Source organism: Sceloporus undulatus, chromosome 7 (genome assembly GCF_019175285.1).
Source record: "Sceloporus undulatus isolate JIND9_A2432 ecotype Alabama chromosome 7, SceUnd_v1.1, whole genome shotgun sequence".
Lineage (NCBI taxonomy): Eukaryota > Metazoa > Chordata > Lepidosauria > Squamata > Phrynosomatidae > Sceloporus > Sceloporus undulatus.
In genome coordinates this window covers 469,266-496,419 of record NC_056528.1, presented here as the reverse complement: position 1 = coordinate 496,419, position 27,154 = coordinate 469,266, and the positions used below count along the sequence as shown (strand labels likewise).

Below are 27,154 nucleotides of genomic sequence, written 5' to 3'. Positions count from 1 at the left end.
TAGAAGGCAAGAGAAAAAGAGAAAGAAAGAAAGAAAGGAGGGGAAGAGAGGAAAAGAGTGAGAAGAGAAAAGAAAGAGAGAAGCGATGGAAAGCTCCCTCCTATCTCTCTCCCTCCCTCCCTCCCTCCCTCCCTCCTCCCTTCTCTCTCTCTTCTCTCCTCCCTCCTCCCTCTTTTATCTGATTTTCCCCTCTTTCCCCTCCTTTGTTTCCCCCATTTTTTGTCCTATCCCTTTTCTTCATTTTAGCATTTTTTTTCCCCATTCCTTTTCTTCCTCACTTCTCCTCCTCCTCCTCTTCTTCCTCTCTCCTCATCTTCTTATGTCTTTTCATCTCCCTCCCCAGAAACCTCCGATCTTTTTAAAAAGAAAGCGGAAAGAAGAAAGGGACCCCCCCTCGTCTTCTCATGGCGCCCCCTGCTGACGCAAAGAAACCGCACTCCTCTTCTCTCCACTTTCTCTCTCATCCTCTCCACCTTCCCTCTTTGCAGCTTCCTCACTCTGCCTCCTTACCTTCCTCTTCTCCTTCTCTCCTTTGTGTGTGTTTTCAATCCTTCTCCTCTCAGGACACCTCTCCCTCCTTCTTCTTCATTTCCTCTCCTCCTTTCTTTTTCTCCCCCTTTTCCTCTCTCTCACTTTCCCGTCATTTTTGCCATCCCATCATCCTGCTGTACAGTTGCCCTCTGAATCCCACAGGTTTTTTTAATCCATAGATTCAAGCAGGTTGAAAATATTTTTTAAAAAGATGTAAATTCCCAAAAGCAAACCTGATTTGCTGATTTTACATAAAAGGGTCACCATTTCCGTCTGCCATGTCTTTCATGGGGACTTGAGCATCCCGGATTTTGGCCTCCATCTTATGGAACCAAACCCCGGCTGATAACAAGGGCCCACTGTCTTTGCAAAAGGAGGAGCCCAGGGGCTTCAAAAGCATCTGGGATCAATTCTGCTCCTTCTGGTTCCCCTAATAACGGAACCGCCACCATCTGGATGCGGTTTTATGGCCGACACGGCTACCCTTGTCTTGCTTTGCATTTTAATAGGCTTGTTTTTAAAACAGTTGCAAATGTACTATACAGCATCAGCTATAACAGGGCCTGAGGAATGTCACTGCAACAACTACACAACAACCCCCCCCGCCAACCTCTGCTCTTACTTGAGATTCCAGCTCAGCATTAGGAACATGCTAGAGCTGTTGGACATGCTGTCTCAGTGGAGTCTCCTTCTTTGAGGCTTTTTAACAGAGGCCATGTGTCCCAGGGTGCTTGGACTGTGTCTCCTGCATGGCAGGGCCAAAGGAGTCAGACTGGGCAGCCCATTGGGATCCCTTCCAGTTCTAAGGTGCATGATCAGCACAGGCTTTTCCCCCTTGCAGATCCCTAGGACAGGACATGAACCAATGGATACAAATAAGCAGGAGAGAGATCCCACCTGAACATTTGGAACAACATCTTGGCCATAAGAGCTGTCCGTTGGTGGGACAGACGACGCGTGTCCAGGGCAGGTGGTGGCCTCTCCTTCATCAGATGAGCATCTTTAGGGTTACTTTAGCTGTGCAGTCTACCTGGCAGAGGTGTCCCTTGCGCCCCTTTCCGCGCTGCGATTCTACAATCTCGCTGCAACTCCAGGCGCGCACAGCAGGCAGCACAGTGTTGGCCAAGGAATCCATGCTGAGCTCATTTGCCACAGCCGTGGGTCCTTGAAGACCTGCTCTTTCCCCCCGAAACATCCATCTGGCCCCTTTCCTTGCAAGAAAGAAGAGGGACACTCCTCCCGAGAAAAGAGAAAAGCTGGGTAAGGCCCAAGGCATTGGACACGGGTCACCCAAACTCGGCGTTTGGTTAGACTTAACTTGGAATAATACTGCACCACATATCAATACTGGTATATACAGGTATTAATATCAGTATACATGTTATTATTATGGTATTTGTAATACTGCAAACATATACCAAACTACTGCTTTGGTCAGACCTCACCTGGAAATAATACTGTTCTGGGCACCACAATTCAAGAAAGATGCTGAGAAACTGGAGCACTCCAGAGAGAGACCAAATGGTGAAGGAAACCATAAGATTTACAAGGGGAGACATGGATATGTTTAGTTTAAGGGGCGACATGATAGCCAGGCTTAAATATTTGAAGGGATGGAGCAACTTGTTCCCTGCTGCTCCAGAGAAGAGGACCCAGAGCATAGAGGCAACAACACAGGAAAAGAGATTCCAACTAAACTTTAGGAAGAATTTAAACCTCACTCTTTTCCCTTGCAAGAGATAAGCAAACATGACATTGTGGCATCTTGGAGAGTAAACCTACTTTCCACAATCCTCACACTTGGGAATATTCACTCCTTTCTGAGCAGACTTGTAAAGAAAATATAATGCATTGCACTGAAGTCTGTTAGCTATTAAGCGCAAACGGAATATTTGTTCGGACTGCCGTGGTGTTTTGGCACGGTCGGCTGCGGTGCTTTGTAATTTGTTTATATCTGTCCTATTTGCTCAAACCACCGGCCTTCCTCTCCCTTCGCCTTTTTCTTTTCGAACCTCTTCTGGAAGCCCACATTTGGAAGTCGCTGAACACTTTGCAAGGGCAAATCCAACCCCAGAGACCTTGGGGAACGAAGCCAAAGAAGGCCGAACCCTAGCAGAACAACTGGCTGCGTCTCAGAAAGTCTTGTTCTGGTCAGCCCCACGGATTTGGCCTCCGACAAAACCCAAATATTCTGTTGTGTGCCCTTTCTTTGGGGCTTCTTCCCAGGGCTGAGCAGGGATTCGAACCTGGTTCTGGCCTCACTGTACTGAGAGATTACTTGACGGCCGCATCCCCACATAAGGAAACCAATCTGGCTCTGAGAAAAATGCTCAGACATCTTCCAAAACGCATTATTTCCCCAAGGCTCTGTAAAATATGATCATAAAACCGATGTGAAACACGCAACAAGGGATAAAACACTCACAACGGCAAAGCAAGCAAGGAAACAAACAGCAGCTCTATTATTCCTCCCGAGGGGCTTTCAGTGCTTTAATCTGTTTGAATTTACGGCTGTTTTTAATGGGATAGTCTTTAATTTTAAGGAAAACAACTCTTTTACTATGATCATTGTTCTCTGGTTAGTCTTTAATCTATGTTAGGGGCTGCCTCGAATCTCATATTGGGAAGGCGGAGGAGATAGCCAACCAATCAATCAATCAATCAGGACTGAAGCTTTGCCAAGGAGAGATGGTCTAGTGCAAACACAAATAACACACACACACACATAATATATTATGCCACATGACAGACAGGGACACAGAGCTGTACCAACCAAAAATCCCTTTCCTCCCTGGAAAAAGGGCGGAAAAGTCTGCAAACTGAGACAGAGTCTCCATCCGCACTACGACTTATGCAGTTTGACGCCGCTTAAACTGCCATGGATCCATGCTATAGGTTCAGTGTTTTTTGTGCCTTCCTTGTCATGTCAGCGCTCTGGTGCAACGATAAACTACAAATCCCAGGATGCCATAGCATTGGGCCACGAGTTAAGCGGTGCAAACTGGATTAATTCTGACCTTACTTTCTGTAGCGCTGGGCCCTGAAGGCAAATGTTATGGGGTGGCAGGGATCTTATTGTTTTGCTCCGTGGAGCCATCGCACTCAGCGCTTCCATCCTTCCAAGAACGCCGCGTGCCAAAAATCGTGACTTAATCTTCCATGACAAACCTCTCACCTTTCCTTGCCAGGTTGGCCCAGGAGTGGCTTCGCTGTTTGCCTCTGAAATGGAGAAGGAGCGCACTATTTCATACCTTTATGAAGGAGTGACTCAAACGGCATTGATTCACAAGGAGAAAAGGAAGGAGGAAAGGAAAGGAAAGAGGCAAGAAAGGAAGGAGGAAAGGAAGGAGGAGAGAAAGAAGGAAGAAAGGGGCAAATAAAGGAAGAGGGAGGAAAGGAAGAGTGTCCTCTGGCAGATGAGGGTTCAACCCGGCTCACCATGGAAACCATTGGGTGTATATTGGGCAAGTCACACTCTCTCAACCAAGAGATGGCAAGCAAAAGAAACCTCCAAGTGCCTAAGTTGGAGAAGACATGAAGGCAAACAGCAAAGCAACAGCAACGCCACCTTGAGTCCAAGGCTAGAGAAAAGACAGGACATTTGATTGATTGATGATTGATTGATGACAACCCAGACCAGGTAGCAACCTGCGGCCGCGGCCGGATGCGACCCGGCAAGGCCTTGGGACGCCCCCGGCCTGGTCCTGCCACCGATTGCCACTGGGGGGCACTTTGGGGGCAATTGTCTATAGAAGCCTCAGAAACATGCATTTAATTAACATTTTTTTTAAAGATCAGCATTTTTTTCGCGTGTCCTCCATTTTTTTTAAAAAAAAGTGTCTTCCATTTGAAAATTTTGTCCTACATTGTCCTGGTTTATTATATATTTAATTTTTTAAAAAAAAACCCTATTTAATTATTTATTTTTTGGCTCCCCCCCCCCCCAGTTGTCTGAGGGACAGCAACCCGGCCCCCGTCAAAAAGGTTGCCTACCCCTGGCCTATTCCAACCAAAGAAGCACCCCAAAGCAGCTACAAACCCGTTGCCAGAGCAGACACCTTTGGGTGAATCGGGACACACTTTGTGAAATCGTACAAGCTGCTGGAATGGAAATCAACCATGATTTCCTCCAGGCTCTTTCTGGGAAGTCTGGGTCGGGGCCTGGCCCCCTTCCAGAGGTCAGGTTTTTGGGGATGGAGAGAACACAGAAAGGCCACTTCTAGGCTGGGAAAGAAGCAACCCCAAGCAAACCCCATTTGCAATGAAGCCAATGCTCCGCTGGAGACTTTGGCAGAGCCTTGGGGTGCCTTTCCATCCCCTTCCGGGGGTCCACCTGAGACGCCTCTGACTCTCCCCAAAGCCTTCTCCCCGTCTTTTGCCCAAATCCAACCCTGCTTTCTTTGCTTCCTGGGGCCTCCTCTGAGGTTTCCAAGTGTACTTCACCTCCCAGTGAACCGTCTCCCATCTTGACTTCATTGCAGCCTCAGTATTGACATCTGCCAGCAAACAGAGCCATTACAATGTTGACAGGCCTTCCGTCAACCAGGCTTAGCAGGCGCTCCGGGGGTCCAAATCTGCAGAGAGACTGGAAGAGAGAGGCCTGCCAAATGGAGGAGGCACCCCTCAAAATGCAGGGGTCACGCAACCTGAACCCGGCTCTTTCCAATGGAATTTATGCTGGAGCTGGATGGGCCCCAGTCTTAACTCCCTCTCCGTTCTTATCATTTGTTCTCTTGGGATGATGGGACATGCAACCAAACCTTTGCTGGGGGGGGTCTCAAATTCAGGAATGATGATGATGATATTTTATTAGCACCCACCAAAATGAAGCTGATTTCATTTTGGTGAGTGCTAATAAACTATCATCATCATCATCATCATCAAGCTTTATTTATCAAGTGCTGTAAATTTACACAAGCGAATGGTCTGAGCATTGGAAAAGGACTCTGGGGACCAGGGTTCGAATCCCTGCTCATCCATAGAAACCCATTGGGAGGCCTTGGGCAAGAAGTCCCACTCTCTCAGCCTCAGTTGAAGGCGATGGCAAACTCCTCTGAACCGATCTTGCCAAGAAAACCCCAGGAGAGGCTTGCCTTAAGGTTGCCATACGCTGGGGATGACTTGGAGCCACACAACAACAAATACCTGAACCAAAGCCCTAGGATCGGCTTGATTAGGGTTGCCATACATTGGAAATGACTTGAAGACACACAACAACAACATACAAAGAGGGTCATGGAAACCCTTGGGGGAGGACTACAAAGCCCAGTATCCCCGAAACTCCTTTCCTGGGTTTGCAGCCCACCCTCTGCATCTCTCCTCCAAAGGGCTCACCTGGTGCACAAAGGAGATGGCTGTGAAGGGATTCTGGGCCTTGCAGTCCTTTCCTGGGCTTTGTAGTCCTCCCCCCCTCCCTGCTCGCAAGGGCTCACCTGTGGCACAGAAGAGCTGTCTGTGGGGGGGATGGTGGGCTTTGCAGTCCTTCCCTGGGCCCCTCCCCTCCATCCTGGGCTGGCTCTGCCTGGGGGGATGATGGGCCTTGCAGTGCATCCCCAGCCAGGCGCTCCATCCTCCTCCTCCGCCGAAACAGCCTCACCTGCAGCACCAGCAGACCACGCCCACCGCCCAGGCCACGCCCACCCCGTTCAAGGAGCGGGGACTCGGGAAACCACGCCCCCTTGGAGGGAGGACTGGCCCCTCCCCCTGGACTCTCACAGAGAGAGAGAGAGAGAGAGAGGAAAAAGCAGCACCGACGGAGGCTCTTCCCCGCGATCATGGTGAGCCTGGAAAGGGGGAAGGAGGGAAGGAAGAGCCCAGCTCCCTCTGGGACGCCTGACCCTCTCCAGCCCCCCTTTCCTCTCTTCCTCCTTCCTCTTCCCTCTCTTCTTCCTCCTCTTCCTTTCTCCTTCTTCCTCTCCATTTTCTTCCTTCTTTTTCACTTCTTCTCCTCCTCTCCCTTCTCCTTCTTCCCTTTTCTCTTCTTCCTCCTCCTCCTCTTCTTCTTTCCCATTTCCTCTTCCCTTCCTCTGCCTTTCAGGGGAGCCAGGCCAGGAGGAGGAAGAGGAAGAGGAAGAGGAAGGGGAAATATTGGGAGAAAGGCAGGATGTAGCCATATAAAATAACCATCATAACAATCACATTTCCACCTCAGAGGCTTTTCTGAGCAAGGCTGCCATTGGCTTCCCTTGAGGCTGAGAGAGTGTGACTGCGCTCCTTCTAAGAGCCGTCCTCTAAAGAAATGAACGCTAGTTCTACGGTTACTAACAGGCGTAGTAACGCATTTATATTGATACATAGTACGTAGCAACATAGATAGATAGATAGATAGATAGATATTTCTCTCCAGTTTCGGACTCAAAAGGTCAATACTTTTACATTGGAGAGAAAGCAGCTTCTATGAGAGAGTTTTAAAATGACAGCTAAATGGTCTTGCCTACAAAGACCCTCCACCTCTGGAAGCAGTCTACCTTTGTGACCCCTCAAATATTTGCCAAGCGTTTCTCTCTTTACAAAATGACACTCTGGACGTGGCCTAGGCCTCCTTGTATCATTAACAGGCTGGGAAACATGGCTCTTGCATAAAGAGAAAGTGTGCAAAAGTGGAGAAAGTTAATCATTACAGGCTTTGAAGACAGACCCATGGAGCCTGGGCTTCACCCGCCGGCCCTGGCCCACCTGGCAGGGTTGGCGTTGTCGTCGCAGGGGTTCTAAAATACCAATTGGAGGGTGTAAAATGTGGCGTCGTAAAGTGCAATGGCATCTGAAATCTCCAAAACTGGGTTGCCGTTTTGCGCCACCCAAATGCACAAAATAAGAGGTGATTCAGAAAGACCGGGACCCTTGGCTGGGGTTTGGCTCCAGGACCCTCCTTGGATACCAAAACCCATGGATGCCCAAGTCCCATTAAATACATTCTCATTCTCATCCTGGGCCACTGCATAGCTATTTCTATGTATAATAATGTCCCAAACCCACAAAAGCAGCCATGCCTTTATTGGCACAAAATTCAGGTGGCAAAATGTGTTTTGCGCATCGTGGCTAACCAAGAAAGGTGACACTTCTTTTGTGTGGCTTTGCATGTTGTTGCCCTTCCAGGCATTTTGGAGACCTTGGCTCCTTTTGCAAAGGAAAGGGTCTGCCTTGGCCAGGAACAAGGGACCCAGGTTGGCCCAAGTGAGCCGCGTCCTCGGAAAACCTGCCTTGCTTTGCAGGCCTCTGTGTGTTGTGTATGTGTTTGTGGGGTGTCAAGGGGCTTTTCTATCTGCCTATCAGCTGCTTGCTTGGATGGGATGAGTTCTTCCGTATCACAAGGCCGGAGGAGGAGAGGAGGGAGCCTCAGCACGCAAAGAAGCCACGAGGCCCAGGCTCTCCAACGCTCTGATGACGCAGTTTGTTGACGCCGGTCTCCGAGGTGCCAAGGAACAGCAAAGCATTTGTGTGTTTTTTTGGGGGGGAGAACTGGACCTCGGACAGCAGCTGCAGGACACAAGCGTCCGCCTAAAAGCCTCCCGCCCTAAAGACTCCTTCCTTGCAAACCCCAAAAGGACTTTCTGTGGCGTTGTCCCACTTTTTCTCCCTTCCCAACCTTTCCGTGTTTGGAAAGTGCAACATGTATGTTTGCAAAGGGGAGATCTACTGTATTTAAGACAGAGATGTGTCTCTTTCCCCTCCATCCCATCATGAATAGCAATAATAATAGTAATAATATAATTTCTTACCCACTTCTCCCTATGGATCAAGGGAACAACAACAATCAACAGACAAATGGCTTTTGCTGCTGTTACTTTTCCATGTCCCTTATCCGAAACGCTTGGAATCAGAAGTGTTTGGGATTTGGGGATATTTGCATCTGTTGTTGTTGTGTCCTTCAAGTCGTTTCTGACTTAGGCAATCCTAAGGTGACCCTATTGTGGGGCTTTCCTGGCCAAGATTGGTTCAGAGGAGGTTTGCCTTGAGGCTGAGAGTGTGTGACTTGCCCAGGGCCATCCATTGGGCTTCATGGACGATTGAACCCTGGTCTCCAGAGCCGTAATCCATGCTTAAACCATTACGCCACGCTCCTCTCTCAAAAGCATTTGCATTTGCCTTGGAGACGAGGGAGTCAAGTCTAAGCATGACATTCATTTATATACACCTTCTTCCACACATAATGGCCTGAAGGTACTTTTATACGCAGTGTTTAAATAATTTTGTGCATGAAACAAAGCTTCTTCAGAAAGGAAAGCTGTCACTGCCTCAGACGCCCATTTTGGATTGCCGCTCCTGGAGAAGGATACAGCGATCGATCAATCGATCCATTGATGCTAGCTGATACTTTATCCATCTGAGCCAATCTCTCCTGTTCTCCTTCTCTTTCTTTCTGAACTGGCTCCTCTCTTTCAGAGCTTAAGGGAAGTAATTACTACTATGGACTACAAAACCCAGAATGCCCCAGCCAGACAGCCATATGGTCCTCATGGCTTCTGCAGATCCTTCATGCACAACTTCTTCCCTTTGCATTTGTTGGCTGAGAGCCTCTCTCTGCAGAAAGGACAGCATCGCGTGGACTGCCAGATGTTGCTGGTTTGCAGCTCCCATCATCCCCAGCCAGACTAGGGGAGTGATGGAAATGTGTAGCCCAACAAATATCAGGAGGGCCGGCCACTGATGTGTAACCGAGGCTGTTCAAAGCGGATTTACATGGGCAGCGTATAAAGGGTTTCCCAAGGAGATCATCATGAGGAACAGAGGAGCGATGCTGGGCCTGGATTTGCGTGTTTCGCACAGTTGTTGCTTTGTTGGGGCTGATGGGATATGTGGTTCTTGAAAAAGAGAAGCCGTCAGGATCCAAGCAGATGCGCCGGGAAGCTCCCTTTTTGGAAGGGAAAGATGGCGGCCAGGACCAGGCGGAGGAGGCTGCAAAGGGAGCAGCCACAGTGTTTTGTTTCCATGATAATGAGCTATTTATGGCGCCCAGGATATTTGCATTGTTTGATAAATAGGCCACTGTTTGGAGAGCCAGAGCCGCTCTGCGCAAGGGCTTTCCCCCTCCGCTGGTGTGTGCTTTGCAGAGGAGCATCTGGGCCTGGCCTTTCCTTCATCAACTTCTTCCCAATCTGGGGAGTTGCACGGACCCCAATTCCAGCAGCTGCAAGGTTTGGGGAGATGGGAAGAGCATGGAAACCAGTGTGGCACCTCAGTTGGGGACTAGGACTCTGGGAGGCCAGGGTTCAAATCCCCACTCAGCCGTAAAAACAAAGAAACCTCTTGTGGGCCTCAGGGAGGTTGCACTCTCTCTCAGCCTCAACGGAAGGCAATGATAGCAAACTCCCTCTCAAGAAATCTGACCAAGGAAAGGGGGTCGCCATAAGCTGGCGTCAACTTGGAAGGCATGCATGCATGCAGCTTCCCCCGTCTGCAGCAGAGGCGTCCAGTCCTTCCAAGCGCACAGAGAAATCAACCCCCCCCCCCGGACTTTGGCACGACTGACCCTTGGACTCAGGCCAGGGCTAAGAGTTGAAAAGGCAGAGGAAAAATAGGGCAGGACTCTGTTATGGTGCAGAGAGAGAGAGGGAAGAGCAAAACGGAGAAGTAACTCAGCTTCAAGTAATGTAGTTAACCAGTTACTTTAGGAGGAGAAGAGTATGCAAAGGTGTTAACAAAGCCACATTTCAAGGCTGGGAACAAAGTTACTTCAATGGTATCGCCATTAAAAATTCCTTGTTCTGGTTTATTTTTCATCAGATTGGTTCTGACTTGTGAAGAAGTCTCCCAGATCTGGACCCTGCTCAGGTCTTGCAAAGTCAGGACAGCGGCCATGGCTTTCTGGATGGATCCAATCCCCTTGCAATGCGTTTTACCTCTTCCTGTCCCCTTCCACTTTCTCCAGCATTATCATTTTTGCTCAAGAGACATCCAAAGTATGACAGTTGGGTCAACTTCATTTCTAGGGTGACTTCAGGCTTGATATGTCCTAGGACCCATTTATTTGGCTTTTTGGCAGTCCCTGGTACCCAAAAAGACTCTCCTCCAGCCCCACATTTCACTTTCTCCACTGTCCGTCTTTCACAACCATTCCCAGAAAGTTAGAAATACAATGAATGGTCTTGATGCTTCTCTCTCTAGGATTTATTTTTATGTTGGAGGACTTTGTCTAGTTCCTTTATAGATACCTTTCCAAGTCTTAGTCTTCTTCCAGCAATTTTGAAAAGAAATGTTGTCGTTGTTAGAAGCTTTTGGACAGGGATTCTTCTTTTCTTTTACCGATCTTAATCCCTCCAAAGTTAAGCCGATAATAGCCTTCGTAGATACCTTTCCCACTCTTAGCCTTACTGGCAGAAGCATTTGGATAAGGCTTCTTCAGTTTTTACCAACCTTAATCCCTCCAAAGTTAACCCAAGAACAACTGCCTTGCATCCCATTTTGGCAGAAAGGCGGGATAAAAATCCCCTAAATAAATAAAAAAAATGAATCAATCACGGACAAATAGTTGAGAAAAAAACATGGCAGCAACACGTAACTCCCAGCCCACAGTCGTGAGTAAAGTTACTTCTAACAATAAGCTCTGGGTGTGCTGGGATCCCTTTGCAAGGAGAAAAGCAGCCCTCCAGGAAATGAAGGGACGCTCGGCGTGTGCCTTTTTGGTTCTGGGAAGCGAGAAGGATTGCTCCAAAGTGACGTTGCTCTGAAGGATCTGGAAATCCTCCTGGTTTAGCAATCGCACGTTTTGTGGTGCGGACAGGCCAGAACAGGCCGTTCCAAACCTTTGCAAAATGCCAGATGAAAGACCAGCTGCCGTGTTTTGAGTTTCCCAGGCAGAAGGGGAAAGAGAGTTACTCACAGCCCGGTCCTTCCGTCCTTCTCCCAGAATCCGCCCCGTTTGCCCCAAGCGAGATCCTTAATGCAATTTCAGAAGCAAACTCCTGTACGGTATTTAAGGATACTTGAACATCCATGGATTTTGGTATCCCTGAAGATCTTGGAGGGTCACGAATGTATTCCAAAAGCAAAGCATGTTAATGCAAGGGATACTATTTAAGGATACTTGGGCATTCATGGAAGACCTGGAACCAAACCCCATTAGATCCCAAGGGCCCCCAAAGTATACCAAACCAAAAAGCAGAGCACTTTAATACAAGGGACACCATTTCACTATGCCATTGTATTTAAGGATACATGAGCATCCATGAATTTGGATATCCATGGAGGTTCTGGACCTGAACCCCATCAGATACCAAGGGTCCCCCAACGTATTCCAAAAGTAAACTAAAAAGCAAAGTATTTTAATACAACTATACAAGGGACACCATTTCACTGTGCTGTTGTATTTAAGGAAACTTGAGCATCCATGGATTTTGGTATCTGTGGAAGGTCCTTGAACCGAAGGCCAGCAGATGCCAAGGGCCACCCACTGTACAGTATTTCCCTCTTGCATTTTCCAGGAAAGCCTTTTCTTTCCTCCTTTCCCCGGCAGCCAGGAGGAGCGCAGGGCTGGCCGGGAAGGCATGTGGCAACTGGCCCTGGGAGTGTGGGCCGCAGAGTCTGAAGCGTGTCCTGTTCCCTGAGATCCGTCGTCCCGGGGAGGGAGAAGGCAGGGCCTGAGTCACAGCCGAGGGAGGAAGGCAGCCCTGTGGGGCTCCTGCGTTTCCTCCTCCTTCCGTCCCACATCTCTCCCGGAGCCTCTGGGCGTGGGCAAGCCAGGCTCAGATGCACCCAGAGCATTACTCTGGCTAGGCTCTTCCTCCTCTTCCTTTCGGAGCAAAACAAGGAGCAAGAGTCGGTCCTTCCAACCCGGTCTGGTCTTGGCAATCTTTTCCTGGGCTGATAAAAGAGGTGAGCCTGGGTTTACCTCCTTTAAACCAAACAGATCTCCCTTTTGATGGGGCTGGAAGAAAGTGAGGGAATGGGGTGAGTGTGTGTTTTGTGTTAAGAGGTGAAAGTGCTGTTATGCCCAGAGCTGGGTCCCGGAGCGATGTTTCTGTTAACAAGATAAGCCTGTTTGGTCTTGCGATCTGTTGACTTCAGGCCTCCAGAGAGAGAAAGAGAGAGCCTTTCTTCTCACTGAAAGACTTCTTCTTGTTCTTCATGCTCCATGCTGTGCTTGGCTTTACTTTTTTCGGCTGGTGGGTTTTGAACACGGGTCCCCAGGGCTTTTGTGCAGAGGTTCAGCCATTTGCAGAGAGAAGACTGGAAGGGAATGAAATGCCATTTCAGCACATAAATTCTTTCCTCTGTGAAAGAAAGGAAGGAAGGAAGGAAGGCTAAACTGGACCCTGGTTTGGAGAAGACGCCCAAACTGTCTGTTGATTTCTTGAGAGTTTCAGTGCCTTGATTCTCGTTGTCTTTTTGTGCACATTCAAGTTATTTCTGACATCTTCTTGTTGTTGTGTTCCTTCATGTCGTTTCTGACAACCCAAGAGCAGAGACCTGGGTTCGATTCTCAACTCAGATATGAAACCCACTGGGTCGACTTGGGCAAGAAGTCACACTCTCTCAGCCTCAGGGAAAGGCAATGGCATACCTCCTGTGTACAAACCTTGCCATGAAGTCCCTGTGACAGATTCACCTTCAGTTGGAAACGACTTGAAGGTCTGACACACAACGCATTCCCTGGCGGTCTCCCTGCTCAGCTTCCAAGATCCTCCCAAGGATCTGATGGTGCCTTCAGGGTTTTTAGAGGAGGGCAAAGAGGCTGCGGCGCACGCGTTGGGCTTAAGCCCCAGCGTCTCCAGGCTCAGGCTGAGAAATCCCCATTAAAAATGTGGAGAAGAGGTGAGCAAGGTCCCCTCTTGTCTGATTTTGTACAAAGCACCTTCCTCTTCTCTTTGGAGGGGATTCACAGGAGAAACCTCTGGACTCGAACTCAGGGCTGGATTGCCAACGGTTTGGTTGGCGCAAGGGCTTGGTTGCCAATGCTTTGGTCGGTGCTGAAGGAGGCAAAGGGCTCCACCATCTTCCTTTTCTCCTCCAGCCGCTTCCTGAGTCTGCTGCTGCATCTCTTATCAACAACGTTGTCGTGTGTGGGCTAGGTGAGCAATGCCGCAAACATGCAAAATTCTCCCCTGGCCTGCAGGACACACATCTGTTTTATCCGAACTCCTTAGTTCATTCCTCCTGTTTCCTTTTCCTTCATTCTTCCTTAGCCACTGCTCGCCCTTTGAACCTGGGTTTGGCAACCGCACAAAACCTCTGCCTCTTGTGGTTACACAAAAATCCTCTGTGAGGTGGTTTTGTTGTGTGGTTTTGCCGTTGTCGTCACCGACGTCTCTTTGTGGGCGCATACCGGACTGTGTGGGCAAAAGGAAAGGTGTGGGAGGTGTTTTTGGGGCCGGATTTGGTGCCTCATAAAACACACACACATAACCCTGGGCCATAGCAATCCATTTCTTGTGTTGTTGTGAGGTTTTACGCCTTGTTTTGCCCGGTTCCCAAGGATGCCGGTTTTTGCAGCTGCAGGTCAAACCAGTCTTTGCAAGCGGGAAGAAGGGCCCCAGTTCTGCTGGCCTCAAATATTCCTCTCCCGCGGTGGGTGTGTTTGTTTGGCGACTGTTTGCGCCCCCGGCCGTCCCTGGATCACGTCATCCCACAGCAACATGTCAGTGGAATTTGACAACCTCACAACCGTTTGTGGGAGAAAAGCCGGGCCTTTGTGCAACCAGAGAAGGGAGAGCAGTCAGACACCTCGACTCCTCCTCGCCGCCATCGCCATCGCCATCGCCTTAAAAGGCCCCAGAAGGAGTGCATTGCAACAGGCTGCTAATTATCATCATTATTAGTATTATCATTATTATTAGGTTCGCAGTCAGCCAGGATGTGCCATCATCGGTGATTCAGATTCCGTCCAAGAAACTCATAAGTAGCAAGATTAGCCTCTTCCAAACCGTGGCACTTCTTGCCACTGTGCTATTTTGCAATCCTATCCAAATGTTTAGATCCAGCTGTTTGGGCAGTTTGTGTGCAATTCGGCGCACCTATGATCCAGGCTGACCAGTGGCCCTTCTTTTCCAGGATTCTGTTCAGGAGGAATTCCAAAATGTCCTCCATTTTGAGTATCCCGGTGTCATCCTCATCCTGATTTCCCAGTCTAGCAGGCGTTTCTGACTGGTTTTGGACCATCCCTGATCCCAAGCCTTGTTGCTTTTTTGCAGTTGTGGCCTTGCGATCCCATCCGTAGCGATTTCCTGCAGATGTTTTCTCAGTCCCAAAGCACTTCTCATTACTGGAATCACATTTGTTTCCTTTCCCCGTTTGTAGGTCTCCATATTTAATAACGTTGTCTTTGAGTCTGTGTGCTCCTGAGTGTCTCCTGCTGTTTTGCTTCTTGTCACAAAATTCAAACAAATGCCGATAGCAGCTCACATTGCAAAAACACACACAAGAAAGGAGGCAAGTCATATTTTAGCCTGCATTAACAGAGCCATAGTTTCCAGGTCTGTATTGTGGACTAGCCAGGCCCCATCTGGAGTCCTGTGTTCAGTTCTGGGTGCTTGGTTTTAGGAAGGATGCAGACAAGTTGGAGCAAGTTGGTTCAGAGAAGGGGTCGACTCGAAGGCAGCCAAGAACAAAAACCAAAGATTTCAATTGAACCTTAGAAGGAACATCTTGATGGTGAAAGAGGTTCAGCCAAAGACCCAAGAAGGTGGCGGGGTCTCCTTCCCCAAAAGCGGGTGGACAGCTCCTTTGCTGGGAAGTAGGCAGCTGGACTTTATGGCCTTTGGGACCCCTTCCAACTCTAGGATTCAGTCCAATGGAAACAGTAAGAGATGCATTTGGAACAGTTTAAAAGGCACGCCACGTTGGGCCTTGTTTTCGGACCCTTTGGAAGGGGATGTGGAAGAGGATATGGCCAGCCTGACCTCCGCATTCCTGGCCTGACCTCGCCTTGCGTCTGTGTTGGTCGGCCGCAGCACAGCCGGGCTTCGGGGCACAAAGCGACTTCCCCTCATTCTTTGGGATCCGGGGCAGGAGGAAAAACAAAGCCAGGAACTGCCCTGGAGAATAAAACCCACTCTGTCTCCAAAGGCCACAGTTTTTTCATTTGCTTGCGAGGCTGCTCTCGCTTTCTGTTTTTATGAGGCTGGATGTCTGGGAAAGCCTGGGCAAAGGGCCTCCCCTCGGCTTTGTGAAATGGAAACAGCTTCCTCTGCTTCAGGAGGATGTGAGAAAAAGCTGCTCTATGGCTGCATGCACACTGCAGGAATAACCCGGTTTGGCACCGCTTTTCAGCATCCTGGCTCAAGGCTATGGAATTCTGGGAGTTGGAGAGGTCTTTGCATCAATTGTTGAATTTGGGAGCCAAGTGGATGCCAGTGCCTGACTTTGGAAGCGTAATGAACTTCAATGCTTTTGCCTCCTAAGCTTTATGTGGAGGTTATTTGGACTGGAAATCTTGCTTAAGGTACTTTTAGGTGGCGATTCCACAGCAAGCATCTCCCTTCCGATGTTTACATTTGAAGCGAGGGATGAGAAGGCGCTGATGTTATTGGGAACGCTAAATTTAGCTTGCCTGGCGAGCGGGAGGCCATGCGATGTGGGCGAGAGAGCATCCGCACCGCAGAAATAATCCAGTTGGACACTGCTATAGCAACCATTACCACTGAGGCCTCTTTCCAGTCTCCATTTCCTTTCTCAGCCACCAAAATAACAGCCAAAGTTCATTTCCAGCAGCATAACCTACCTTTTATTGTCCCGGATATATAAGTCCAAAAACACACTGCAGAAATAATCCTGGGAACTGGAGTTTATGGTGGCACCAGGGCTGTCTAAATGTCTCACAAAACTACAGTTCCCAGGATTCCCTAGCACTGAGCCTGGGCAGTTAAACCGGATTATTTCTGCAGTGTGTTTTGGACCTGCAAACAACTTTTGCACATTGTTTGCGGCAACCGAAGAAAGCCAAGGATGGAGGGGACCAAATGAGAAGAGGAGAAGGAAACCGGGGCATTCAAAAGCAGCTGAGAAACTGGGAAGGGGAGAGGATTAACTGGGACCATCTCTGCCAAACTGGGAGAGATGGCGCGCCTGGTGCAAGAGTGCTCAGGCCTCTCTCTTTGGCTCTCTCTCGGCTTCGTGTAGCTGGCATTCCTCGCTTGTTTGTCCTGTAACAGGATCTCCAGGGCACCCATCGGCCTTGGAGAAGTAACCGGACACTCATGGGAAGAAAGGGCACTCTCCTCCGGGGAAAGAGCTTTGCAGGACCAAAGCCTCCAAGCCACGCAAAACAGGGCTGCAGGGCTAGGGGTTTAACCCCAAAAGGAGGAGGGCCTGGCATGGAAACCAGAATTGCAAGAGGAGAGAGCTTTTGAAAAGTATCTTCTAGAGGAACAAAAGGAATACAGTGGGCCCTTGGTATCTTCTGGGTTTGGTTCCAGGATCCCCTGTGGATACCAAAATCTGTGGATGCTCAAGTCCCATTAAATAATAACAACAATGATAATAATAATAATACATTTTCTTCCTTTCTTGCCTCTCCTCAAGTCTCAAGGTGGGGTACAACATGCCATAACACTACAGAAAACCCACTACAAAGGGTAGTAAAACGGTGTCCCTTACGTAAAATGGTAAAAGCAAGGTTCACTTTTGGAATTTGTATTCTTTTCCAATATTCTGAAGCTGCGGATGGTTGAATCAGTGGATAAAAAAACCCCTGGGTATAGAAGGCTGACTGTGTCCCCATTTCAGACCCCGGGATGCTTGCTTGTTTCCTGGGATTATAATTCCCAGAATCCTCCCATGCTGGATGGGGGCATTCTGGGAGTTGTGGTCTACTAGGGAGTCCAGGCATGATTCCCAAGGTCTTGGCCAGGAGTGATTTCGTTCACCTTGGTCTGGTTGCGGGATCCGAAAGCGGCTCTCTGGCACCAGTCGCTGAGCCAAGCTGCAGAGATCCAGGCTTCTCTCTGTTGGAAGGAAACTGGTTTTGTTTTGGATTTCTTATGCCCGAGGCGCCGCATTAAAAATGCAGCAGCGTCCGGAGAGAGAGAGAAAGGATTGCCAAAGATAACTCTCCCAGCCTGGAAGGCGGGTGGCTTTCTGCGTTGGGTGCATTGAGAAGTGGGATCTATGGCTGCTTCCACACTGCAGGATTAACACAGTTTGATACTGCTTAAACTGCCATGGCTCCATGCTATGGAAACCTGGGATTTGTCATCTGCATTGGCACCAGAGCTCTCCGAAAGAGAAGGGTAAATAGCTCACACGACTAGAAAACCCCAAAATCAATACCAATGGGCCATGGCAGTCAAAACGGTGCCAGACTGGATTACTTCTGCATCCCCCGGTCTGTTTATAGGGCAGCTTATACATATAAATATATATGTGTATGCTTTATATAGGGTACATATATTTATACAGTATACTTATATTTATATACTTCTAAATCCCAGGGTTCCATAGCAATGAGCCATGGCTGTGAAAGCAGTGGGGGGGCAGCCTCTGAAAAACTGCTTTTTTGGACTGCGGCTCCCAGAACTCCTTAGCCATAGGCTCTGGGTACTATTTCTCCCCCAAAAGAGCATGCATAACTGTTCCCAAGAGCTGATGGTTTAAAGGATAAGGCTAAAGCCAAGCTTCCTGCGTGAAATATCCCAGATCCAGTCTCCAGGAGAGGAGAGGATCCTGCCCCAAACCCTGCAGATGCATGGCTGCTGCCATTCAGTGGGTCTGGAGGGGATGCCAGGGGTCTTCTGGCCCACTTTCAGGCAGCCTCCCCTGTTCCCCAAGGCAGATCCATGGTGGGATGGAGGTCTTTTCGGGAGCCAGGACCCATGCCAGTCCCAGGCCAGGAAGGAGGAAGGATGGCTGATAATCCCTTCTGAAGAGGAGCCAGAGGCCCAGGGAGGGAAGGCCTCCCTTTTGCACGGAAGCAGAGGCAGCCGGCCAGATCATCGCAGGGCTGGGAAACCCATCTCTAGACCGTTTAGTTCCAGTTATTCAATTATTTAGGTTCTGTCGAGAGCAAAATCAATTTGGAACCGTCAAAGATAATGTATAGCAAACTGAAAGCATCCAACGCAACGCAATGGGTTAAAACAAGTCCAATGAAAACTGCGTATCTTTATGGGAAATTGAAAACCATGCCTATCTGTGGGTCTTCTATGATATCGGTTGGGCCTCAAAGGACTGACTTAAAAGGTATAGCTATATACAGTGGATCCGTGTTATACGCTGGGGTTTGGTTCCAAGATCGCCCATGTATAACAAAATCCGTGTATGCTCAAGTACCATTAAGTATAATGTCACACCAAAATGGTGTCCCTAATAAAAAAATGGAACATCAAGGTAAATTTATACTTTTTTGGAACATTTTCAAACCGTGGATGCTTAAATCCGTGTATAAAAAATCCGTGTATAAGAAGGGCCGACTGTAAGCTTGTTTTCTGCTGCTCCAGAGAACAGGACCCAATGGAGCAATGGATGCAAGCTGCAGGAAAAGAGATTCCACCTGAACATTAGGAGGAACTTCCTGAGAGTAAGGGCTGTTCGACAGTGGAATGCACTCCTTCCTCGGAGGGTGATAGAGTCTCCTTCCTTGGAGGTCTTTAAACAGAGGCTGGATGGCCATCTGTCAGGGATGCTTTGATTTGGATTTCCTGCATGGCAGAAGAAGGGGGTTGGACCGGATCAGGGCCCTAGTGGTCTCTTCCAACTCTATGATTCTATGATTCTATGATATAATAGTCTGGAGATAGGAACTTTCCCCAGCTCTGTGCAACGGGTTACTATTGCACTTGCCCAAACTGAGAGCCCTGCGAAAGCACCACAAACGTCTGGATTCCAAACTGGCGTTTCTGCCTCTGCTGCAATGCAAAATTTGCTTGTTTATGGATGAAATAAATATCATCTGTGTGTCCTCAGCGGTGGCTGAAATGTAGCCTGTGGCTTGTGTGCATCCCCAGGACCACTTTTGGGGAGTAAACTCCCCCAGTTTGGTTTTTGCTGGGTCTCCTCTATTCCTCCATGCCACTTCACTGATTGATTGATTAATTTCCCAGCTTTCTTTCAAATTGGGAATGAAGGCAGCCGACAGTTTAAAAGTCCACTTGAAAAGATTAAATGCCGTTAAAAGGTAAAAAAAGGAACAGCTCAAGCTGAATCCAAGTGGCTTTGCGACTCGCCAAATGTCTTTGCCGCCAATGCCAGCCTTCTTCTCATTGGCACCAAAGAGGAAGAGAGAGGGTGAGTGGTCTTGCTGTCCTCCTGGCAGAAAAATACTATCTCAGAAGCCTTGCTCCTATCTTGCCAAGGCCCCAGAAAGGAAGAGGATGGGAAGGCCGGTGATGGATGGTCCAGAGCCACCACTGTGGATGATGGGGCCTGGATGTTCTTGCCCAGGAATGGAGCCTTGCAAATGCCAACGCTGCCGCCTCCGCCGCCTGGGTCTCCGTCTGCCCCTTTGTCCTCTTTCCTGTTTTCTTGCTTGCATTTCCTTTCCTCCTTTGCCAGCCCTTTCCGTTTGGGGAAAGTGGAAATCACCTCGTGCTGCTTCTGCTTTCCACAGAAATGTGGCAAGGAGTGGGGCTCTGTCTGTCTGTGTGTGTGTGTGTGTGTGTGTTGTTTGGATGGCTCAGAGCGACAACCCTTGCAACAAGGGAAAGTTTACTTAAGGCTAAGAAGAGGGTTGCATAAGCTGCCTCGCTCTCTCCCTCTTTCTTTCTCTCAATCCCTCTCTCTCTCCCACTCCAGCATCTTCCCTGAAAGAGCGGGGGACAGAGAGGGTTGGAAGGGCTTTTGGCAGACCCCTTTCTGTGTCATTGTTTAGTAACTTTTAGGTCGCAGAGTCTGCTCAGGCTTGCGCTGGGAGAACACGCAACCCAGATGCCTGGCCTTGTCGTGCCGAAACCTCCCTCCTCCTCCTCCTTCCCCTCTTATCTGGCCCCTTTTTGTGGCTTCCCCAGAGAGGAAGGGGAAGGCTGGCCTCTTCCCATTCATTCCACTGGTTGAACTGGTGATGCTCCAGTGAGGGCCTGGCCTGGCACATCATGGGCAGGATGGTTGCTGGGTCTGTGAACACCCGCCTTGCGGAGCTGAGCTGACCCCTGCTTTCCGGCAATCTGTGGGTCCGGTGTGGTGGGGATCCATTTTGTGGCATGATGGAGATGCTGAGGGAGTCTGTCCTGCATTTGGCCTTCCAGATGTCGACCTACAAGAGGGCAACCCTGGACGAGGAGGAACTGGTGGACGCCATGGAGGGAGACGTCTATCCCAATGGGATCCAGGTAAGCGGGGTCCTTGGAGCATGGGAGGGGTCCTCCAGTTTTGGGGGAATGAATGACCTAGAGGAGAGGTCAGCAGAAGCAAGAGTCTTATGACCATGTTCCAGTATGTAGCAAGATCTTGTAGCACCTTTGAGACTGAATAAAAGAAGTTGGCAGCATGAGCTTTCCTGGACTTAAGTCTACTTCCTCAGATGCACTGATCATGTTCCACTTATGGAAGGTGTTTTGGAAGGCATGGTCCTAGAAAAAGCAACTTCCCCCAGCTCTGGAAGGAAGGCATCCCTCGTTCTTCCAGTCTTTGGAAAGGCCTCTGCAAAGTTTGATATCTCCAGTGTTATGATTTCTGTTTTGCTGAATCCCAGATTTCCCAAAAGTGGCAATATGTTACACTGGATGGGATTTTTCAAAAGCTTAATTCCAGGGGCAAAAAAGCTATATGTCTGTCTTCTGCTCCTTAAAAGCAAAACCCCTGCATGCAGGAAATGACTGGGAAGGTTTCGTTGGTCCAGCTGACAGCGTTGAGGAACCTTCTCCATTCTTGGTCTGGTTCTGGGTGGGTTCTTCAACCAAAATGTGTGCCACTTGAGGAAATATAATAATGTCCCCTTCCAGCATGAGAAGGTTAGAAATAAAACAGTTTAAAAAACCAGAGCTGAGTGTAACTCTGTGGAGACAGACGCAGAGAGAGAGAGAGAGAGGACATTGTATAAAGACATCTCTTGTGCAGAGAATGCAAGCCGGAGACAACTTGTTGCAAAGTCAGCCGGGACTCCTTGGCTCCTGAGCCGAACGCCAGGCTTTCTCAGGGCCTTTGTGTGTCTCTCTGTGTGCTTGTGTGTTTGTGTGCTACCTCTTTGGTCCTCTGCCCTGCTGCTGCTGCTGCTGCTGCATTGAAGACTCAGAGGGCAATCTGGTGCAAACAGCCCGACTGTCAATCCCTCCCTGACTGGGAACAGATGCGCTGGTTGTGCTGGAAAGAATTATTTGCTGGTTCTTGAACAATGGGAAAGAGAGAGAGAGAGACTCACAACCCATTCTTGTCAAATGGCACAAAGTCACTAAAAAGAGCCTTAGCGCTGGAAGGGGTCCCCAAGGACCATGCAATCGAACCACCTGCCATGCGTTCCTGAAAGATGCCCATCCAACCCCTGTTGAAAGACCTCCAAAGAAGGACCCAGTTATACATCCATCTCCTTTCCCCCTTTCTCCTTCTTTTGTTTCTTGTAGTGCCTTTGCTAGAAAAACTTGTTTTCCGCCACTTCGATGTTTGCCTTGCTGGCCCAGTCCTCTCTCTTGCAACCCAACCTTTATCCCCTATGGAAAAAAGGAGCACTTATTTAATTCTTCCTCCTCCTTCAAGCAAAGATGCAAAAAGGAAACCCAGACTCCTCCTTTGATAAAGAAGAAGGGAGCTGTTTGTTCCCAGGTGCCTTTTGTGATTCAGCCTCTTGGCTGGTCTTAGTTTTTCCGTTGTGGACCCAGGGCCAAGCCAAGCCGGGATGCTAAAAAAACACTCGCTCTTCCTCTTGAAAACTAAGTATTTATGTAATGCCCTGAGTTTGCAACCTGGTGTCAAATATACACAGCAGAGGAGCTAATGTGACAATAGTTGGAACAAGAGAGGAAGAACAGACCTCTGAATGAAGCCAAAGCTGAAAAACTGGGAATGGCAGGATGAGTGATTTTGGGAAAGCGACATGAATGAACGGCTAGGAACCCAAATAGCCCCAATGGGGCCGGAGCAGGATCAAAATTAATGGGCTTTTGAATCCGAAGGCTTTCTGGGAAGGAGCCAGGAACTTCCCTCTTAATTTGTTTCAGACCCCAAATTCCCTTCTGATTTTTATTGGCAGCAGAGCTCCGTTTCATCCAGGACCCATTTATTTCTGTCTTTGACTATCCATGCTATCTGCAAAACTCTCCTTAAGCACTAGATTTCCAGTGGGTCGATTCTCTTCCTCTCCACTTTCTTCCCTGTCCAGATTTCACCACCATAGATAGAAACAGGACATATCATGGCATGGACAATTCCTAACTTCGGTATGTAGGATACTACGACTTAATAAACTCCCTCATTCCTTCATAGCTGCCCTTCCAAGTCTTCTTCTGATTTCTTGAGGTATTTGCACATAAATACTTGTGCTTTTTCTGCATAGAAAACATGTTTTTCTTCTGTGCACAAAACACATTTCCCTGGGCAGACAAGAGTGTTTTCCATGCAAAATACATTTTTCCTTACAGGAAATGTCTTCTACTTACAAACATGTATTTAAAAAAGAAGATCAGGGGGAAAAGTGTATTTCTGCAGAGAGGACTCTTTAACCAAAGAAGCATGAAGCAAGCGCCTCTATTGTTCCTGTCAGGATTTCCTGAGCATTGGCAAATTCCTTTCTCCATCAAGATGAGTCATGGCCAATGTCCTTTCCATTGAACCAAGTTCTGATAGCCTTTTCCCATCCTTCTCTGTGGCTCCCCGGGTGTTGTGCCTTGGCCTTCAGCTCCCATCATCCCCCACCATAGGTCTCGCTGGCTGAAGATCATGGGAATTGCAGTCCCATATTGAGAGATACCTTTCACAGGTATCTGAAGGGATGCCATACAGAAGCAGGAGCCAGATGTTTGACAGTGGAAGAGAGCGGTGGGCATCTTTTGGGAGTCCTTATTGTATTCTTGCATGGCCATAACCTTTTGGGATCCCTTCCTTGATTCTGTGACTGCCTTCCTTTGACATCCTGGGTTTTTCAGTCTTCCTCTCTCCTTGTTCCTCCCTTCCGTAGGTGAATTTCCGAGGGCCGTCGAGTGGCAAGAACTGCTGGTCGCAGCGGACGCAGACCGAGAAGCGGCTCCTGGCGTTGACGGCGGTCCTGTTGGTCAGCCTCCTGGCCTGCAGCCTGGCCCTCTTCTTCCAGTACCGATCCAGTGAGTCCATTAGCCTGAGCTCGCTCTGAGTCATGTCCATCTAACCCTTGCCATCTTTATTTGCACACTCTTTAACCCATTTCTGTGTGTGTTTGTGAAAGCTGGACAGGGAAGAAAATGGACAGGAAGAGGGCCAACTAATCTGAAAGCTCTCTTTCTTTTATAGTGGCGTCTGTAAGGTGGCATCTCCATCTTCCCCAACTCACCCCTTCCATTGCACTCTTTCTCCCCAAGGGCCATGCCTGACCGAAGCTTGCATCACAGTGACCAGCTCCATCCTGAGCTCCCTGGACCGTTCGGTGGACCCCTGCGAGGACTTCTTCAGCTACGCCTGCGGAGGATGGATCAAGGCAAACCCCATCCCTGACGGCCATTCCCGCTGGGGCACCTTCAACAAGCTCTGGGAACACAACCAGGCCACCCTTAAGCACCTCCTGGGTGAGTAGACAGATGGATGGTCAGGGCTGGGTGGCCATTCCAGGCAGGGCTCCCTTTTCTGCTTGGAAAAGTCGCTTCTCCTTGGAATGCAGCACCCAGAATCCTGGGACCCATCCCAGGGTCCCTGCATCCCACCCAGAATGGCAGTTTCTGGCATGCTTTGGTCAGCAGAGGAGGGAGTGCCATGCCACACAAGAAAGGCACACTGCTCCCAAACAGAATCACCATTTATGAAACCAAGCTCAAGGGCATGTAAACATGGGGAGGAACAGTCCCACTCATGTAAAGCCAAAGTCCAATGCCGAAAAGTGGTGGAAACAGTCAACAATGCAGGTGAGAACATGCGCAGCAGCAGAAAAAACAGTCTTGCCTGCAAACCCTTCTGTTGCACAGACTGTTGGTAAACCTTGATGACAAAGGCCCTTTGTAGGTAGCAGCCATCTGTACTCTGGAGATGAGTGAGAAAGGAGTAACTCTGGAGGATAGCACCTGAGAGTACCAGGACAAAGAAAGAATATGCCAAGAGCAAGAACAGTAGCTATAGCAGTTAAAGCAATGTAATGTTTAGCAATGAACTAAGTAGCAGGTGAAGAACTAAGGTCAAGGGAAAAACCTCTAACCAAGGCAGCACAGGTCTGTTGGCAATGGAGATGAATGCAAAAGCTATTCAGCAAGCATGAGAGCAGAAGAAGCTGGCCACTGTAAGCGGTTATAGGAATAGCAGGCAAATGCCGAAACCAGAAGGTATGGTATACAAACACTCTCTCATCTATAAATGCACACCAACCTGAATGGCAATAGACTTGTAGCAATGTAAGGCACCGGTTACAAACTGGTGATGTGGCTGGCAGGAATGATGGGCTTGACGATATCAAACTAGTGCCTTAGGGGAGATACCATACCAGGGACTATAGGAATATCGTCTACCGCATCAGAGAGCGATTGGAACGCAACCCAAGTATACAGTGACAATACCAACACATTTAAAAGTTCTGGCAAAATGGTGGGCTATAGACAAGAACCTGGACAAAGGGATCCCGTTGCACATAGGCTCACAAGTGGAAATCACAACCGATGCCAGCGTACAGTATTCCCTTGTCGGCAAATGAACACATTAAAGGATTTATATGTGGAGCAAATTTGTCAAGTTACCCAACTTTACATAGATTTTCTACTTGGCCTCTAAATCTGGTATTAAATGCTTTAACAAAAGATGCATTTGAACCTTTAAAGAAGGCAAGTTTGCGGTGTTTGTCTTCCCAAGTCACTTTCTTAATGGCCATAACATCTGCTAGACGGGTTTCAGAATTGGCTGCACTATCCATTAACACACATTTATGTAGTTTCAAACAGGACAGATTGGTTTTACACATGGATCCAACTTTCCTTCCTAAACGTATTTGGAATAAACACAGGAATGACACTTACCTACATTCTGCCGAAACCCACGTCATCCGCTGGGAAGAAGCGGCGCACGCCGGACGCCGCGAGAGCTGTGAAAATAGGCATAGAAAGCATGAAACAATTCAGGCTTTATTTGGAAATTCAGGCAATAGGCATTATTCATAGCATTATTTTACTTTCTGATATGCTGCCTTTCTCCCAATATAGGGACTCATGTCTTTATCCACAACCTTCCCATACGCAACAAACAAACAAACAAATTCACAGAAGGCTAGGAAATAGATGGAGGGAGAAGCAAGGAGCGTAAGCAGAAATAAGCTGGGAAAGGGTGCAGGACGTTGCACATTACGTCTGTTGTGTTATTTAAGTGCTCAGTTCTCTCAGAGAAACCGCAGCGCTGCTCTTGAAATATGGAGGACGGCGTTAGAAAGGAATACCCCCAAAGCGCAGAGCGATCAGTGTTACAGTCTGTCAAGGAAATGGGTCTCTGAAGAGTTCCTCTTGAAGATGCTGCTTCTGCAGCAGGTAAAAGGAACCAAAGATGGCCGAAAGGCCGTTGGGGAAGTGGGCGGGGCTTCTGCCAAAACGCTTCTCAGCGTTCTAGAAGGTTCTGGAGGGCTCTGTGCAGAATGGCCCACTTGCGCATGTTTGCAGAGACCGCGAAGGAGAAGGAATATGGGCCGTCCTCATGAAAACTAAGCCAACCTGGTGAAAGGCCTCTTTCCCTAAGGAGCAAGGCCACTTTCCAAACTGCTTTTTTAAACATAACCTTTATTAATTTCAAAACAACACAACTTTTAAGAGGATGCAAATGCAGACACACATACAAAACACACTACTAGATGCGTATTAAAAGCAATAGAAACTATTCAGTACATCTACATAGACATACAAAGATATCTTCTCCAAGTCTTTACACTTTCTTTCTTTCTTCCCTCGTCTCTCCTTCCTTCTGTAGAGAGGAGGAAGAAGGTTGAAGAAGGATGTACCCTTCTCCCTCCATATTGGCCAGGGATAGGGGCACAAGGCCCCCACTGTGGATATGGGGAAAGCGCAAATAACAAAACCCACCATGTTTTTACCTGAGAGGACACCTCTCTAGGGATCTCTAGGTCCTCCAGGGCAACTCTGTGGTCAAGGTCCAACTGACCACAGAACTGGACTGCTTTTTAAAAATGGCCTTTACTCGCTGGTGAGAAGGCGGCCATAGAGAGGGAACCACCCTGGCCTCCCTTTAATTCTCCCAAGGCCCCTGGGTCCAGCTACCCTGCTTCCCTTTGGAGAGGAATGGCTACACAAAATGCATCTGTGCACACACACAAACACACCCGCCATCCCTGCTGGTGTTGCTTTCCCTGCCAGCCCTCTCCCTTGGGGCCAAGGGCCTTTTGTTCACCTTATCTCTCCATTTTTCCAGCCCAGACAAGCAGACTCTGTTGGGTTTCCCTGCGGTGCTGGTTGTGTGTGTGTTTGTGTATTTGTGCGTGTGGCCTTTTCCCTCCGCCTCCGGCTTCCTTCTTTTTGGCCTCCCTCCTGCAGGACAAAAGACGCCCCTCCTGCCCTCATCTTCTGTCCGTCCTCCTTTCCCAGGACATGTCCTACATTTCACCCTCCGGTCCAGGAGCATTTTGAGCATGACATAAGAAGCATGGATTTATATTTATAGG

General features: G+C 48.7%; 1 protein-coding gene across 3 annotated transcripts in view; it reads left to right on the top strand.

The window, feature by feature from the left end:
* The first annotated feature begins 6,188 nt into the window (after window positions 1-6,188).
* ECE1 (endothelin converting enzyme 1) overlaps window positions 6,189-27,154 on the top strand; it is a 33,404-nt gene continuing 12,438 nt past the window's right edge. The window contains exons 1-4 of one of the 3 annotated variants that reach the window (XM_042480252.1): window positions 6,189-6,308; window positions 20,643-20,726; window positions 23,504-23,645; window positions 23,880-24,083. In XM_042480252.1, coding sequence (XP_042336186.1) covers window positions 6,306-6,308; window positions 20,643-20,726; window positions 23,504-23,645; window positions 23,880-24,083 — 433 coding nt within the window. In that variant the 5' untranslated portion in view covers window positions 6,189-6,305. Of the gene's footprint in view, window positions 6,309-12,002; window positions 12,343-20,585; window positions 20,727-23,503; window positions 23,646-23,879; window positions 24,084-27,154 lie in introns of those variants that run through there. The other 2 variants (XM_042480253.1, XM_042480251.1) reach the window with 2 other exon arrangements.